This window comes from Saccopteryx leptura, chromosome 1 (assembly GCF_036850995.1).
Source record: "Saccopteryx leptura isolate mSacLep1 chromosome 1, mSacLep1_pri_phased_curated, whole genome shotgun sequence".
Taxonomy (NCBI): Eukaryota; Metazoa; Chordata; class Mammalia; order Chiroptera; family Emballonuridae; genus Saccopteryx; species Saccopteryx leptura.
Window position 1 is genome coordinate 98510062 of NC_089503.1, and position 16343 is coordinate 98526404.

The window sequence follows — 16343 nt, forward strand, 5'->3', positions numbered from 1 at the left end:
AGGGGTGGGGTGGAGGGGGTGGGAGGGGCTTGTGTGGGGAACAGAATTTGTGGCAACCAGATGTGCGGCAGCTTAGTGGGAATGGCAGAGTGGGGTGGGGGGTTGGGTAGGGGTGTCTTCCATTTCAGCCATCAGACTGCCCCGCCACCACTCCCCTGAAGTCACCTGGAGCCTCTGTTTTCTTTATGTCTCTGCACCCACCCTCATTCAGCTGTGCTTTCCAAGCCCGGTGTAGAACCTTTCGGGAAGAGGAAGGGGAGGTGAACAGTCCCTTCTCCAGCCCTTTCCTTTCTGCCGCTATCTCTTCAGCGCTCTATCTTCACTTCTCTTGGTTTTTCTGCTCCCACCTGGTTCTCCTGCCTCGTTTGCTCTCTGCTGAAGTGGCTGATCCCCATGACCCCCTTCCCTGCAGACTGCTGGCCAGGTGGGCAGGTGCCAGCTGTAGCTGTAAATAGCTGCGCTTTTGTGCCGGTTTGTGTGTGTGCTTTATTTTTGTGTTTTGATAGAAGTCACACAAGAAAGGGATAAGAGAAAACCTTCCTCTTTCCAGTTTTTGCCTGTTCCATTCCTCTGGACCCAGGGACATGCAGTCTGACAAACCTATCCACTGTTAAAAGCATCTGTGGGTCCATGAAGTTACCATTCTGGTCTCCTTCCCAAATGGCAAAATGACCTAGGTAGCCTACTCCACACTGAGGCCAGACCACCCAGGCTTTTACCTGGCGAGTGGCAGCAGGGCGAAGACCCAGGCGGCGGCCTGTACTGAGGAGAGATTCAGGAGGACGTGTGTGCGTGCATTGTGGGCCCCACACAGGTGACACAGGCCCTTGGCTTCCCAGTGTGGATGTCTGGTGTCCGCTGCTGCTACATCTTATCCAGAAGTCCTTGGTCCCCCAGTCTGGGATGCAGGAAAGGAGAAGGGCAGGGGCTGTGCGGTCAGTCCCCTTGAGTGGAGCCACAGAGGAATGACATTGTGGCCCAGGTGGTTCTGTGTCTGCTGCAATAACCCTGGGCCAGATAACCCCCAGGGCCCTGATTCTTCCAGAGGCTGCCACCTGCTTCTGTCACCAAAGGAGGAAGGGTTTGGCCAAGTCGGTCTCTCTCCCACCAGCCTCCACCCACTGAGGATGGATTAGAGAAAGTGGACAGGGAGCAGGGGAGCATCCTGCTGACTTCTCTGCCTCCCTGCCTCCCACTCACTGGTAAAGCCCCTCTGCCCAGGGTGCAGGGCTCTGCCTGCCCAGGCACAGCCACTGCCTCCCCCCCTAACCCCACAGGAGTTCCCAACCCACCTCTGGTGAGAGCTGAAGCCATACAAGACTGGGTGTCCACCCCCACACCCCCTCTGCCCCAGGAGTAAAATACTTCTCCTTTTCTTACTTCCTTTCCTGCCTTGTGAGGTGGCAGGGCAGTTCCCTGGCTGAGGCCTATTGCTCTTAGGGCCAGGGGCCATTTCTAGACGAGGTGTTTTCTGCCATGGCCCTATCCTCAGCCTTCCTGACCTACAGGGCCTGGTCTGCACTGGCAGCTGTGATACAAAAGGAATCTGCCCTACTTCTGTCTGGTGCTGTCCTCACTCTATTGTCAGCCAGGCCACATGCTTCCTCTGGGGCAGGCTAAAGGCAGTCCTGCCTCCCCCAGCACTGCCCAGGGCCTGGGACCCAGGCCTGTGTGTCCAGGGGCCACTTGCTCTCCATCCAGCCAGGCACTCTGCCTGCCCTGCCTCAGCCTGGGCCCTGGGCCTGTGAGCCCCACCCCTGACCCCTGACCCCTAACTCTCCAAACTGACTGTTTCCTGCCCAGAGGAGAGGGGTCAGACTGCAAAGGGCCCCGTGCTCTCATTCTCTTCTTCCACCTCTACCATCAGAGTAGCTTTTCAAGGTAACTCCACAGGCCAGCCTACTCCCCTCCATCTATGGCCATACCCCCAGCCATTTTGTACCATTATATAAATATATATATATAAATATAAATATATAAATACGATATGTGAAGACATCCTCTTGGTTTTTATTTTGAGACAATTTTTAGGCTTGTTCGGGGGTCTCTGTGCTGCCTGTACTGTATTGACCTGTTTTATAGGTGCCTTTTTATTAAAAAGAGAAAATTAAAAATCCAGTTTCTTGCCTTTTTTTGCTTTCATGTCTGGCTCCTCCCAGCTTGCTGTTGGATGCTGGGAGAAGGAAGGATGATCCCAGAGCTTCCCAGCGTCCTGTGGTGAAAACACAGTGCCCTGGGCCATAGCTCTGACTGCCCTCATGAGGGCCTCCTAGGAACTTGGCTGATTAGCTTGAGTAGAAGTGGGCAACTCAGATGTGCCCTCAGCAAGTTCAGGGATTCCTGCTGTCCTGTTCCAGCTAGACCACAGGCTGGGGTGGAGGGAGGGCAAGCAGGTGGGCCGGTGGGTGAGCGTGCATAGAGCAACTTCCCCCGGTTCCATCTGAATAGTATCCTCTCAAGGGCAGGGCCCGCTTCCTGGGGCCTAGGGACTTCCCCTTCCTGGGCCTGCTTCTCACACTGTCCAGTCTAGGGCAAAGCTGCAGGTAGTTCTTGTTGAAGCCCAGAGAGCCTGTGCCCTGGGCTTGGCCTCCAGGCAGGGTGTGGGGCGGCTGTGTGAATTGACTTCCAGGGCCCTCTTTCCTACTGTCTTTCCCCTCAGGGGGTCAACACATTGGTTCTGACTCTTAGCTAAATGCTTCCTCTGCTCTGGTAGAACCACTCTGCAGCTTGAGGAGTTTCTCTTGGCTGTGCAGCTTACTGAGAGGGGGCGGGGAGGAGCCAGTCTGTCTCCTCCATCGGTGCCCAGACCCACCTGGGCCCTGGACCCTGCCACCCCTGCCTGCGCTGGGAATTCTCCATCCTGGGCAGAGGAGATGGCTGGTTTGGGTTTATACCTGTTCCTCCTTGTGGCTGGGGAAGGAGAATCTTTTCCTTCCCTGGTAGGACTCCTTTTTGCTGGCCCAGCCTTAGTTCTCTAGGAAACTGGCTGGTCTCTGAGGGTGCATGGAGTCTGCCCTTGGTCTGCAGACCTCCCAGGGCCCAGTGACATGGAGCTGGCCCAGTACCATTTTGGTCAGAGCCAAGGACAGCTACCTGGTCTGAGTCAGTCTGAGCTTCCTGCTTGGTCAATGTGTTGCAGGGCTGATGGCCTAGCTAGCTGACTCTGTGTGCTGGAGACTGAGACGTGAAGACCACACTCTGGTGGCAGCTGGTTTTCCTCAGCCTTAGCCTTCATCCATCCCCTGGTGCTCAGCATCTAGCTTCTTTTAGCAGGTGGGGCGGAGGGAAAGCTGGGTAGCTGTGGGGGTCAGTGACCTGTAAGATGATGGAGTGCGTGCTGGGAGGGTAATGATTTTCCATATTGCCAAAGACAGAAGTAAATTTGTTTCTCGAGTTTTGGATGGTTAAGATGAGAGAGGGAGTGTAGGGTCCTTCCTGGCTTCCAGCCCAGCCCCAGGGTTGGGAGGAGAGCTCGCAGGGATGTCCTGGGAAGAAGCATTAACTCATCTAGCTGCCCCACATAAGGACACTGGCTAAGGGTCAGCTCATAGGATCCCCGCTCCTGTTGGAAGGGTTCCAGCACCAGTGCATCCCCAAAAAAAGAAATAAAGAGGGGTTGGGGCCTAGAAGGTGGTGAGGGAGGTGGCATTCTCTGACTCAGAGAGACTGCTCTTGCGCCAGCTAGGGAAGAACTGGCAGAGTGAAGCGGGTCCAGCACAGCCCAGCTTGGTCAGAATCCGTGACAGGTCACTACGGAACTTTACTCCAGCAAACGTGTAGAGCATGGGGTTCAGGCAGCAGTGGGCCAGACCTACGAATTCGCTTATGGCGATGGCCATCGAGAGGAAGCTATTCAGCTCACAGCTATTGGCCACAGCCTTCAGCCTTGCTAGGGTGTCCAGGAAAATGACGATGTGGTAGGGTGACCAACAGAGAAAGAAGACACTCGTCACCAGGATGGCCACCCTGACTGCCTTCTGCCGCTGCGGGCGCCGCTGGGCCTGGCACAGCCTATGCACCACCCCTGCATAGCACCAGCCCATCACTAGCAGTGGCAGCAGAAATCCTCCAAAATGGTAAAGGAAGCGGGAGGTGAACCAGGCACTGGTTTCAGCTTGGTTCTCTTGGGAAAAGGTGCAGCGTGGCAGAGAGTCATTGTAATGGGGTTGGCTGACCTTCGCGAAGAGCATCTCTGGCAAGGCAAAGAAGAAGCCCGCCAGCCAGATGGTTGCACAGGTGATGTGGATGGAGAGGAGGCGGCGGTGGCGGTAGGCATGGACAGCGTGAACGATGGCCAAGTAGCGGTCCACAGCGATGCAAGCCAGGAGTAGGCTGCTGCAGTAGAAGTTGATCTTGTGCAGAGCAATCACAGTTTTGCAGAGGACAGTGCCCAGGACCCAGCCCGCAGAGCCCTCGGCCACAGCAAAGGGCAGGATGAAGACGAGCAGGAGGTCTGCCACCGCCAGGTGGAACAGGAAGGTCTCTGTGGAGCTACGCGTCTGCCGGTGCCGCTCCAGGATCACCAACACCAGGATGTTGCCCGTCATACCCAGGAGAAAGATGAGGCCATACGCCACGGGCATGAACACGGCCTTGAAGGAGGTCAGGACGGGCCCCTCAACTGTGGAGCAGATGTGGTTTTCCACTGGGGAGGTCTCCGTGCTGTCACTGTAGTTACCTAGTTCCTTGTAGTGCAAGGGCAAGGAAACAGGAGGGCAGAGAACTGAGGACCCATCTTTCCTCTTGGGGAGGAACCTGACTCCCTTGTACATTTCTCCTATCTCTCAGCTAACTGCTTTTGTCCCTGAGCTTCCGATAGGTCCACTGACCAAATCCCAACTTCCCTTTGAGTGTCCTTGCACAAATCACTTTGCCTTTTCCAACTTCAGTTTGCATCTGTTAAAGGGACTAAGTGCTCACAGGGTAGAAATGAAGCTGAAAGGAGATATATGGTATGGACATGGTCCACAAACTTTAAAGGGCTGTTCACCTGTAGGTTATCCTGTACTTGTGTGTCCTAAGGGGCTGGAATCAGGACTTCAGTTTGGGAATGGCTCTAGTTGGGACAAGGAGCCATCTGTTTCAATTCTTAAAACTTAGGATCTCACCAATGGAAGGGTGCTGATGCGGCCTGTTGGCTTCTTCTTGATTTGTCCCCCTTCCTGTCCCCCTACATTATAACTGAAACTGTAGTAATAGCTTCCCATTTCTTTTTTTTTAAAGAATACTTTATTTTTTTAATTTATTTTACAGAGACAGAGCGAGAGTCAGAGAGAGGGATAGATAGGGACAGACAGACAGGAACGCAGAGAGATGAGAAGCATCAATTATCAGATTTTTGTTGTGGAACTTTAGTTGTTCATTGATTGCTTTCTCATATGTGCCTTGACCGGGGGGCTACAGCAGACTGAGTAATCCCTTGCTCAAGCCAGCAACCTTGGGTTTAAGATGGTGAGCTTTGCTCAAACCAGATGAGCCTGCGCTCAAGCTGGTGATCTCGGGGTTTTGAACCTGGGTCCACCGCATCCCAGTCCAATGCTCTATCCACTGCGCCACTGCCTGGTCAGGCATCATTTCAATTCACCTGCACAATGGGCTCAGGTATGTAATATTCCTGTTTGACCAATGTGTCTCACTAAAGACCAGGTCTGTTTGAACCCAGTTGAGCCAACCCTCCCCCACACTGGGCAGCAGTGCCTGGGTTTCCCATCACTAGCAAGCTCCCTGCTCTGCTCTCTTTTCTGCTGACAGCAAGGGAGCTTCAGAGCAGAAGGAAGTGAGGAAGACCAGGAACAGCAGGAGGGAGGGAGGAAGCCTGTTCCAAGTGAAGGGGATATGCCCACTCTCTCCGGAAGCTCCCTCTTCCCCAGCCTTCTCCACCCCTCCCTCCCTAGCCCCTCCCCCCCACCACTCAGGTTGTTTACCCAGCTAACCGCAAAGGAAGAGGGGGGGGGGAGTTGTGCCTGTTTTCATACCTTTCACTCACAGCTGTCCCTCTGCACCTGTTCTACCTCACTTCCCAGCTCTGCTCTTCCTACCTGTCCCCTAACCAGACCCCTCTTTCATGGCATTTCAAAACCAATTATAACCAACTAATGTGGGTTAAAAAAGACAAGTTTACAATTACTGATCCCAGGGAGGGAGAGGACAGGAGAGGATACTCCACACCCTTACTGGTCTCATGCTGCCCTCCTTCTGGGAAAGTGAGGGTCCTGCACAAGAAGGGTGGTTGAATGGCACCTGGGCACCCAGTAGTGGGCCACACACTCCCTCTCAGTGGCTGGCAGACCCATCCCCCAATTTGGGCATTTTCCTTCTGGTCCTTGGGGCAGATGGCTCTGGGAGAAAGGGTTGAGGGGATATATTAGTACAATGGCAAAGCCATCTGCCCACACCCCACCCCAGTGTCTCTTTGCTATCACTTCAGTCAAGCCCCTCTTCATCCCAATGCTCAGGACTACTGTCTCCCTAGGAGTCTTCATTCTTGCCCATCTCCCACACAGAGAACAGATGAGCTTCCCAACCCACAAATCCCCATCACACCAGTGTCCTGCTTAAAGTCCTTTACTGCTTCCTGGTTTACCTATAAATAGTGGGGTGTTTTTTCTTTTATCTTTATTTTTATTTTTTCAGTTTCACATTGAATAATAAAAGCAATTTTAAGAAAAAGACATGTCTGTGAGAAAGTGCATCAAGATTGGAGTAAGCCAAGTTCAGTGCATTCACACAACAGACTACAATGCAGCGCTCAAGAAGAAATGAGTATATCTATCTACATGTTCTCTTAGGGAAAGATGTTTTAAACCCATATTGCTAAATTTCAGAACCAGTTTATAGATATTCCTGCAGCATGATTCCATGGACTTCTTTTACAAGGGCTGGGGTGGGGAAGGGGAGGCAGACTCCAGCTTCCACTTCTTGTCTTTAAACCAGAGTTCTCCACTCTTGTCTTATATGGTGATTAGCACATAAGGCTTTTGTTTAAGTGAATGATTCCACTTTCATTCAAAAAACCCTGGATTTGCAGAGTGAGGTCTAACTGCCTCCAAAGGACCTTTATTTTTATTTACTTATTTTATTTTATTGATTTGAGAGAGAGAGGAATGAGGTACAGAGAGAGAAAGAGAAAGAGAAAGAGAGACAGGAACATGGATCTATTCCTGTATGTACCCTGACCATGGATCGAACCAGCAACCTCTGCACTTCAAACCGACTGAGCTATCAGGTCAGGGCGCAAAGAACCTTTAAACCCTACAAGATATATGTTCCTCTGATTTTTTTTTTTTTTTTTTTTTTTTTTTTTTTTTTTTTTTTTTTTTTGTGGCAGAGATAGAGTCAGAGAGACAGGAAGGGAGAAAGATAAGAAACATCAATTCTTCCTTGAGGTTCCTTAGTTGTTCATTGATTGCTTTCTCATATGTGCCTTGACTGGGGGCTACAGCAGACCGAGTAACCCCTTGCTCGAGCCAGTGACCTTGGGCTCAAGCTGGTGAGCCTTGCTCAAACCAGATAAGCTCACACTCAAGCTGGCAAGCTGGGGTCTCGAACTTGGGTCCTCCAGGTCCCAGTCCAACACTCTATCCACTGTGCCACCGCCTGGTCAGGCTGTTCCTCTGACTTTTCAAACCTCATCTTGTTCTTTATGGCTTTAGGCAGCCTATTTGTCAAACTCATCATTTTACTGGCTGCCCACCTCCAACACCCCAGCATATTCTGATCGCCAAAACTTTGTGCAAACTCTTCCTTTTGCTAAGCAGTTTTACCTAAAACTTCCTATATAATTTCCATGCTTCCTTCAAGGCCCCACTCAATCCCATCCTCTTCCATCCTTCCTTTTGGAATCACATCCTCTTTTCTTACAGTATGTGTACCTTTCTTACAGCACTCAGGGTTGGGGTGTCCATTTCCTCGCTAGATGATGAGCTCTCGGAGGCAGCCTCCTGTATCTACCTTACAAAGCCACATGTTTTATACGTGAGGGACATGCAACAGACATGTCCTGAACTGCCCTGAGAACAGTTTCCCAGAGGAATCCCGGGGCCATTGTATCCTGGGACTTGGGCTAGTCTCTTTTTGTGCCTCACTGGACATCCAGACACTCCCTTTTACCCTTCTGCAGTTCCTGCCTGCTCCCAATGCCCCTTCACAACCTAGAGCAGATCTTGAGTTCTGTCTGGATTGCGAGCTGTTTCCAATATTATAACTGAATGCAACCATTTGACTCATCCTGGAATTCAGCAGGAGTTAAAGGGGAAAACAGCAAGATGAGCAGTCTTCATGTAGAGCAAAGCAATTCAGAGGGAGGAAAGATGCAGTTTGGAGTAGTCAGTAGGGCTAGCCTCAGCCAGGCTGTCCCACTGCCCAGTGGAGGGCTTAGGCGCAGCCTGCTTGTCTGGCCAGAAGGCCCTTTGTGAGAAACACTCAAGTCCTTATTCTCTAACGCGTTCAGATTGACTGGTTTGTTTCTCATTTAGTCAATGCATTGGGTTATGTCCCTAGGGCCCCAGAGGCCCATATCTCGAGAAACCATGTTTAGATGAGGACTAGGGGTAGGGCAGGGGTCGGGAACCTTTTTGCCTGAGAGAGCCATGAATGCCACATATTTTAAAATGTAACTCCATGAGAGCCATACAACGACCCATGTACATTACGCATTATCCAATAAAAATTTGGTGTTGTCCTGGAGGACAGCTGTGATTGGCTGCAGCCACCCACATCCATGAACATGAGCGGTAGGAAATGAAATATATATATATTAGAATGTTTTATATTTTTAATGTTATTATTATTTTTATTAAAGATTTGTCTGCGAGCCAGATGCAGCCATCAAAAGAGCCACATCTGGCTAGCAAGCCATAGGTTCTTGACCCCTGGGGTAGGGGATTGTTTCTTCCTTCTGGCCAAGAGGTATCTGTTTGGCAAAGTTCTCAGGGAGGCGAGTGGGGGATGGGAGAAAGCTATTTTGAGGGGTTCTGGGAATTGGCAGTACATCTCACTCAACAAAAGGTATCAAACAGACATTTTGAGGGCTTAGGAGTGGTGGCAAGTGTTAAAGCCACTTCCCATACCCAGGGGGTCAGGCATCCCCATTCTTCCCCAAACCAAGCAAGGTTGGCTCTGGCCTAGCTGCAGGTGAAGAATCAGGAATCAGGAGTGGGATGTAGAAGGGTGACCCCTGAGACTCATGCCTGGAGGGAGCACAAGGCTGGCAATCTGGCCCAGCAGTAACCAGTCCTCTCCTCTCTTATACTCTCAGGTGTGCATACACACACTCTGACAGCAGCGTGCACCCTGTACAGATACAGATGTGCCCAGGCCATGGTAGTGTAGGGTGTAGGCACATGCCGAGTAGACCACAACCTTACACACTGGCCAAGGACCCATGTCCCAAAGAAGACAAGAAAAGATCATGAGTGGGATGAAGCTGAGTACAGAGCTGGGAATATGGGTAGAAATTTGCTGAGAGCAATGGGGATGTAGCAGGAAAGAAGCTAGTAGAACATTCTGTGTCCTGGTTTTTAGGTGCCAGGAGAAGGGAGGTTGGGGGATTACAAATGTTACTCTTCTCCTTCTTTTCCTTCCTGCTTCTGCTCCCCCTTTCTTTCTTTCCTTGGGAGCCACTGCAGGCCCCATCCAGGCCCCTCTCTATATAATTGAGTTCTCCAAGATCCATCTGGCTCCAGATAATGAGGCTGCCTGCCTGTCCTGCACTGGCCGGCATGGGGGTGTCTAGGGCACTCCCCAGGGGTATGCCCCGGACCTGTTCCTCTCTTACACTCTCTGCCTTGCCTTGGATGACATGGCTGAAGGACGCTTGCAGAGGTCCCCAAACTTCACTGTCTCTCAGACCGTTGGAGGGCTGCCACATACAGTGCTCCTCTCACTGACCACCCAATGAAAGAGGTGCCCCTTCCAGGAGTGCGGGGGGGGGGCTGGATAAATGGCCTCAGGGGGCCACATGCGATCCGCGGGCCGTAGTTTGGGGACGCCTGCGAGTTCTCTGCCATCTAACCCTAGGAGCTCAAACTGACCAGATGGAATTGATAAGGGGAAATATAAAGAGCTAGACTCAGGTTTAAAGCTCCAACTGTCTGGGGACAAGTTAGGGCAAATCTGGCTTAACAGCAGTTTATGAGAAAAAGATCTGAGAGTTTGCCAACTGCCAGTTTAGGGTGAGTTAACTGGGTGAGGTGGCTGCCCAAAGTGCTACTGTTACCTTACTCTGGATTAACAGAAGCCTGTAGGTGGGCAGCTGATATCGATCCAGTTTGTGTGTTCTAGGCAAGGGTGACCAGTTCGCTGAGGGTTCTGCTATCCCCACCTTGGGAGGATGTTTTCAGGCACTAGGGTGTAGAGTGCAGTGAAGAGAAGACTGGAATCCTGGAGAGTTGTCTTCTTCATGGACTGGCAAAAGCCCTCCACGGGCAAGAAGACAGCTGTGTGAACCAGGAGGAATGGGCCAAGGTGGGGTTTGGGGTGTTTCAGAGCAGAAAGAATAGGTTTAACAAGCAGAACTGTACGACCACAGGTTGGGTTCTTTGGGAGGAATAGGAATGTTTGAGCCCTCCTACAAAGGAGATTGGGCCCTGCCCTCAAATGCCCTTTGCTCCCAGCTCCTAGATGTTTGGGTGCTGTGGCTGTCACACCCTGCCCAGGCCTGAGCTGGTTCTTAACGTGATCTTCATGTAGCTCAGCACCCAGGTGGGAAACAATTGCTTCTCTCACTTACCTGTCCTGCAGCCAACAAATGCCCCAATGAATGCAGCAATGAAAGCCTGACTCTGCTTCTCAGCCTCAAGGAGGGGGACAGGGTTCCTGAGTGCACGGCTCAACCAGATGGAACCTTAGAACTCCAGGGGCCTGAGGCATCTACACTCAGATGTAGATAATCACTCTGACCTTAGGGAGCACACATGAGCTCATCTTCTTTTATGTCCCTGACTGGATATTTCCAGCCAAGGGTTGGAAGCTGTGAATGGGGCCAGCCAAGGCATCTCTCTCATTCTACCCTTTGGTGGCTTGAGGGGTTGGGTGTCTGGAGGAATGAGCCTGGCTAAGGGCGAGGGTAGAGGTCTGTACCTTTTAACCCACTCTTCCTTTGGAAGACCACACTCCCAAAAGACCACCTGAGTCTCTGGATTGCCTTTTGTCAAGCTTCTCCTTTCCTTGCCTCCACCCTTAGGGCTGAGGCTGCCAGACTCCTTTTCCATCTCTATCCAAGGCTTTTGGTTATTAGGAACATTGTACTACGTTGGATGTGGTTCTGGGGGGAAACTTTATGCCTACCTCTGCACTGAGTCTTTAGGTTTAAAGGGGTTCCTCTTGGCACTCCAAATCATTTTGTCCTTTGGAGACAGAGTCACAACAGTCTAAGGGACAAGTAGATGTCTCCTAGGTATGCACAGCAATCTCTTGAAACTATTGCCTGGGTTAGTACTGATTTGAAATATTTTGTTCCATCATTCCTGAGAGAATAATCATTTTTGTGTCCTGATTCTCAGTGTAAAATCCATGGCCACTTTTTTTTGCCATTGTGCCAGAGTGGACCAGCCTCAAGGAAGGCAAGTATTCCTGATGGAGACTGTGGTCTGTGTGCGGAGCCCAGATTCACCTCAGCGCTGACCCCTCCCCAGCCTGGCCCTGGGTCTCTCCCTAATCTTTGACCCCTTCAATCACACCCAGTTGAGGCCTCCTCCACTGGGGTTCTCCTGGGACTTTTGACCTGGCTGGGGGGGCACCCTCCCTACCCCCTAAGATAAAGCCCAGAAATGCCTGAGCTGGTTTTGGTTCCTCTTCGTCATACCTTCTTGATGAAATGAGATTACATGTGGATGGGCTGTGCAGTCTCTGATGCTCTCATCAAACTGAAGTCATGGTCTATGGGGGACAACCACTGGGGAGGGGTCAGGGGGAGCCAAGCCTTGAAGATGAACCAGCTGCTCTGTAGCAGCTTCCCTTCCTCAATGGTATGCAGGTTGGGGCCGGAGATGCAGTTTATGACTGTACCCCCTGTAGGTGCCTCAGCTCTTGGTTCTGTAAAGAGGAGGCTCCATGTTCTCAGGTCAAGGTTCCTATGGACAGAGGCTTTTCAGTGTCTTCCTAAATGCCTTCCCAGCACAGTGGGTCCCTGGCATGCCCACCCCAGGGACCTGGCTCCTTATTTCTTTTTTTTTTTTCCTTTCATTTAAGCTGAAAACGGGGAGGCAGTCAGACAGACTCCCGCATGCGCCCGACTGGGATCCACCTGGCATGCCCACAAGGGGGTGATGCTCTGCCCATCTGGGGCGTCGCTCTGTTGCAACCAGAGCCATTCTAGCGCCTGAGGCAGAGGCCACAGAGCCATCCTCAGCGCCGGGGCCAACCCTGCTCCAATGGAGCCCTGGCTGCGGGAGGGGAAGAGAGAGACAGAGAGGAAGGAGAGGGGGAGGGGTGGAGAAGCAGATGGGCACTTCTCTTGTGTGCCCTGGCCGGGAATCGAACCCAGGACTCCTGCACGCCAGGCCGATGCTCTACCACTGAGCCAACCGGCCAGGGCCTTATTTCTTATATTTAAACCACCTAATGTTTTTCTGTTTGGATCCTCCATTCATGGGAATTAGCAGCCCATCTTTAAAAAGTAAACATTTTAAGTAGCTAAATTTGATCTTAGATATCAAGAGGAAAAAGAAAATACAGGTTGGTCGACAGTTGCCTTAGTACCAAGAGCCCCCAGTTCTTAAACCACCATTGGAGTATAGAAACCAGGGTCCTGAGAAAGGGAACCAATTTGCAGTCTGAACAAGGACAGGGAGGGTAATAGGAAACAAAAGGAATAGAAGCTAGAATAACTCATAGTGAAATGGTGAGCTAAGACCTTCAGTGAATCACAAATCAGTAAATACTTACTGAGAAGCTACTATGTGCAAGACTCTTCTACTGTACCACCCCAGGGTCTCTGTGCATGAGACACTGTCAGGGAGACTGTCAAAACTGCTCAAGGCCCTCCTGTGAATGAGTTGTGCTTCTGAGGGGCCCACGGATCCAGGGAGAGAGTGTAGAGGAGGTAAGTGAACGTGAAACTAGGTACTGGGTGCCGGCTAAAGAAGAGTTCCAGAGCCTGGATGGGCCGAGACTCCACTCGGGCTAAGCTCTGACTGAGAGGGTTCTGGCACCCTGGGATACCTGGTCCAAGGCCACTTGTTTGAACATGAAGCAAGTCACCAGCTATCTCTCCCAGGGCTGCTGTAGGTTTTCTTTGATATAAGGAACATGCCCTGTTGTCTCCCTGCCCCCAGCCACCACCTGTCTCTAGTAGGTCACGCAGTGGAGTGAGACGTTCAGTTAGGAGAAACTCTTGAGGTTTCTCAGAAGCCAGGACTAGCCAGGTCTGGAGTAGGTTACTATGATATCCAACTGGGTCAGGGCTCGTGGTCAGCTTGAAGCTGCGGGCACAGGAAGACACCCAGTAACTTAATTAGGTGAGGCCAGGGGTCAGGACTGGGGGCCAGGGTGGCAGCACGTTGCCTTTTCAGGGCAATAAGGGTTTAGTCTGGTTTGGGGTATTGCCCAGTCTTTGTGATGAGACTCATGGCCAGCTACACTTAGAAGAGCCCTGTGCTTGGTTTAGTACTCAGGGTTGCTATCATGAAATTCTTAGTTATTTTTGAACAAGGGGTTCTGCATTTCATTTTTCACTGGGTCTGATTAGGCTGATGGTTCTGGCTCTACTTTTATCTGGGAAGCCAGATTTGAGGTAATTAGCCCTTCCCCCACCTTCTTCTTCCCATGTTCTACGTAAATTTCCAAGCCTTAAAACCTGGGCAAGTGAGGGCCAGACTCTTCCAGGCAAGTCTGGAGCCACTGTTGAGTTACAGTATAGATTCCAGCTAGGGGAGTTAGAGGGTGAATTTAAGGTCAGGAGTGCTGGTGGCTTTAAGAGAAAGGGTTTGGATCCTTCATAATCCAGAGTGCAGCTCAGAGAGTGGCCCTTTCCCTAGAAGTGCCATTGGCCTTGGGGAAAAGGAAGGAAAGACCACAAAGAAGTTTCCAGAAGATCCTTAAAACAGTCCTCTGTTGCCTGCAAATAGGAGCTCTGGGGTCTCTGGTTGAGATACTCCCCACACACATCCTTTGGAAGCCCAGTGACATCTAAGCCAACTGAACCACTCTGCTTCATGGGAGAGACAGGTGGGGGCAGAGTGATGCTGGGACCATTATCTTAGCCCACCCAAGAATACCTTATCTCTAGAGATTCACGTCCTTTGAGGGAAGCCACAACATGTTCTAAGACATTTCTAAGATTAATACTGAGTTCTTTCACCAACTTGGCTCCCCCTACTCCCTGACTCTGGCCCACTGGGTCTGGCTTGCTGACCAACTGGTCTTATGTGCTAACTTCTTCAGTTTAGCACATAATCATTGTCTAAGAGCTATTGGTGAGTGATTTGTTTTTCTTGGTTAGACCATAAGCCAAATTGAAAGCTAAGACCAAGTCCCAAACTTTTCCATCTAAAACAGAATGTAGTACTTCCATGATATAATCATATAGCAAGAGATGAATAAATATACATTGATTGTTGATTAACATTGCCAGCTTCCTGACATTAAGAAAGCCTCCAAAGTTCTTTCCCATCCAGCCCCTTATGCCAGCCATACAAAATAAGGACAGAATGCAGAGAGAGGCAAAGTGACTTGTTCCAGGCCAGACATAGCAAGTCAGGGAGGATGCAGGACCTAAACCTGTACTTCCAACTCCCTCTAAAGGATGTCTATTTAAGGCTACAGCTCTGTTGATCTGCTTGGTCCATGGAAGGGGCCAATGGGCCTGTCTAGATTCTGTAGATCCAGAGTGGGAGGGGACTCCACAGCTATCCCCTCTTCCTTGGGTCCTGGGCACAAAATATTTAGAATTCCAAGTAGGGCCTGGGTGACCCTGAGCTGTCCCTACTCACCAGGTCCTCCAGGTTGTAGTTTGTGAAGTCCATGTCCAGGGTTAAGGGGTAGTTCATAGTTGTTGCTGTTTGGCACCAAACTGGTCACTCGTCATCTGCTGTTGAGAAACTTTTTGCCTGGTACCTATAGAGAGGTGGCAGCCGTCAGCTGCAAATTTAAGCAAATGAGCTGTGCGTTATCTCCTGGGGCTGCGTAGGACCCACTGCCTGCCTCACAACTCATCACTTTTTTTTTTCCACTGGGTCTTTTCTGTGTGTTTTTTTTTTTTTTAAAGAAAGAGGGAAAATCCCCATAGCCTCAGTGCTAGTCAAGCATTTCAGCTTCTTTCCTGGCAATAGATTTGTCATTTGGGGCTGGTGACTTGTTTAAGGCTGCCCCTCACTTCTCCTCTCTGGACCTCCATCAACCTTCCAATAAGGGAGTTGTACCACACCGGTGAAAACCACCACACCAGTCAGAGGGGCAATGAGGGAAACTCCACATAGAAAGGGAACAGGAACGCCCTTGCAGGACCACTCCTCCAAGCCATCTCCAAACTATCTTTCTCACCATGAGGGCAACCAATCACTCTGTTTACTTACGACTGAAAGTCCCTTGTCCTGGGAAACCCCTAGGTGCCAGGCAAACTGGGACACTTGGCCACCCTACTTGTCACCATCCTTTTGCCCAGGCTAGGGCAAAACCCCTTCCCTCTTTAGCTCAAGTTCAGGAAATATAAGTTAGAAATTTTCAAAGTGAACAACACTAAAGCATTACTAGAAGACAAAAATGAAGTTACCCAAATTACCAAGCACAAAAACATAAATAGTCCACGGTTATTTTCTAACTCAAAAAATAATTACGTTCTAGCTACAAATTAACTTGGTTGGCATGTAAATTGTTAACATCAGAGACTGACTACCCAACTAGAGTAGAGTTTTACTCAGAAGGACCTTGAGGTCCAGAGAAGGGAGGGATGTCCCTGGGATCCATAGCTAAGCAGTGGCAGAGTCGGACTTGAAACCAGTCTTCCTAACTCTGTTTTCGGTGTTTTCTCTGCCACACCAGACTGCCACTCTTCAGGCTCATAGAACCCCTTTCCTTTGCCTCAACCCAGCCCTGTCTGAGGACCCCTTCCTTTAACAGACATTGATCAGTTTCCCCTTAAGTCTCATTTTCGTGCTTTTATTTCCAGGAGAGGGCATTCCCCCCCTCTTGGTCCACAATGATATAAAAACAATGACGGCACACACAGAAGAGACCACACATGACCTGCTGTCTCATTGCCCCGTCTCAATCCTTGTAATTATGCTTCCCTTCCAGCCAGATGGCCGCTCGCTGGGATTCTACCCTTTCTAATACTCATTTTTTCTCTATTCATCTTCCTCCTTTCTCACTTATATGACTTGCTTATAACGCCCACTTCACCCCCA

At 50.5% G+C, this 16343-nt stretch overlaps 1 protein-coding gene across 2 annotated transcripts; it reads right to left on the reverse strand.

Annotated features, from left to right (window-relative positions):
• Positions 1 to 28: 28 nt before the first annotated feature.
• Positions 29 to 15044, reverse strand: CXCR5 (C-X-C motif chemokine receptor 5). 2 transcript variants are annotated; one of them, XM_066372084.1, is made up of 2 exons: positions 14931 to 15044; positions 29 to 4685 (listed from the first exon to the last, which is right to left on the reverse strand). In XM_066372084.1, the coding sequence occupies exons 1-2, from the start codon at positions 14985 to 14987 to the stop codon at positions 3624 to 3626; spliced, it is 1119 nt and encodes a 372-aa protein (XP_066228181.1). In that variant the 5' UTR covers positions 14988 to 15044; the 3' UTR covers positions 29 to 3623. The 2 variants fall into 2 exon arrangements, with proteins under 2 accessions (XP_066228181.1, XP_066228186.1); XM_066372089.1 differs by having other exon boundaries at positions 29 to 4678; positions 14931 to 15043.
• Positions 15045 to 16343: the final 1299 nt, after the last annotated feature.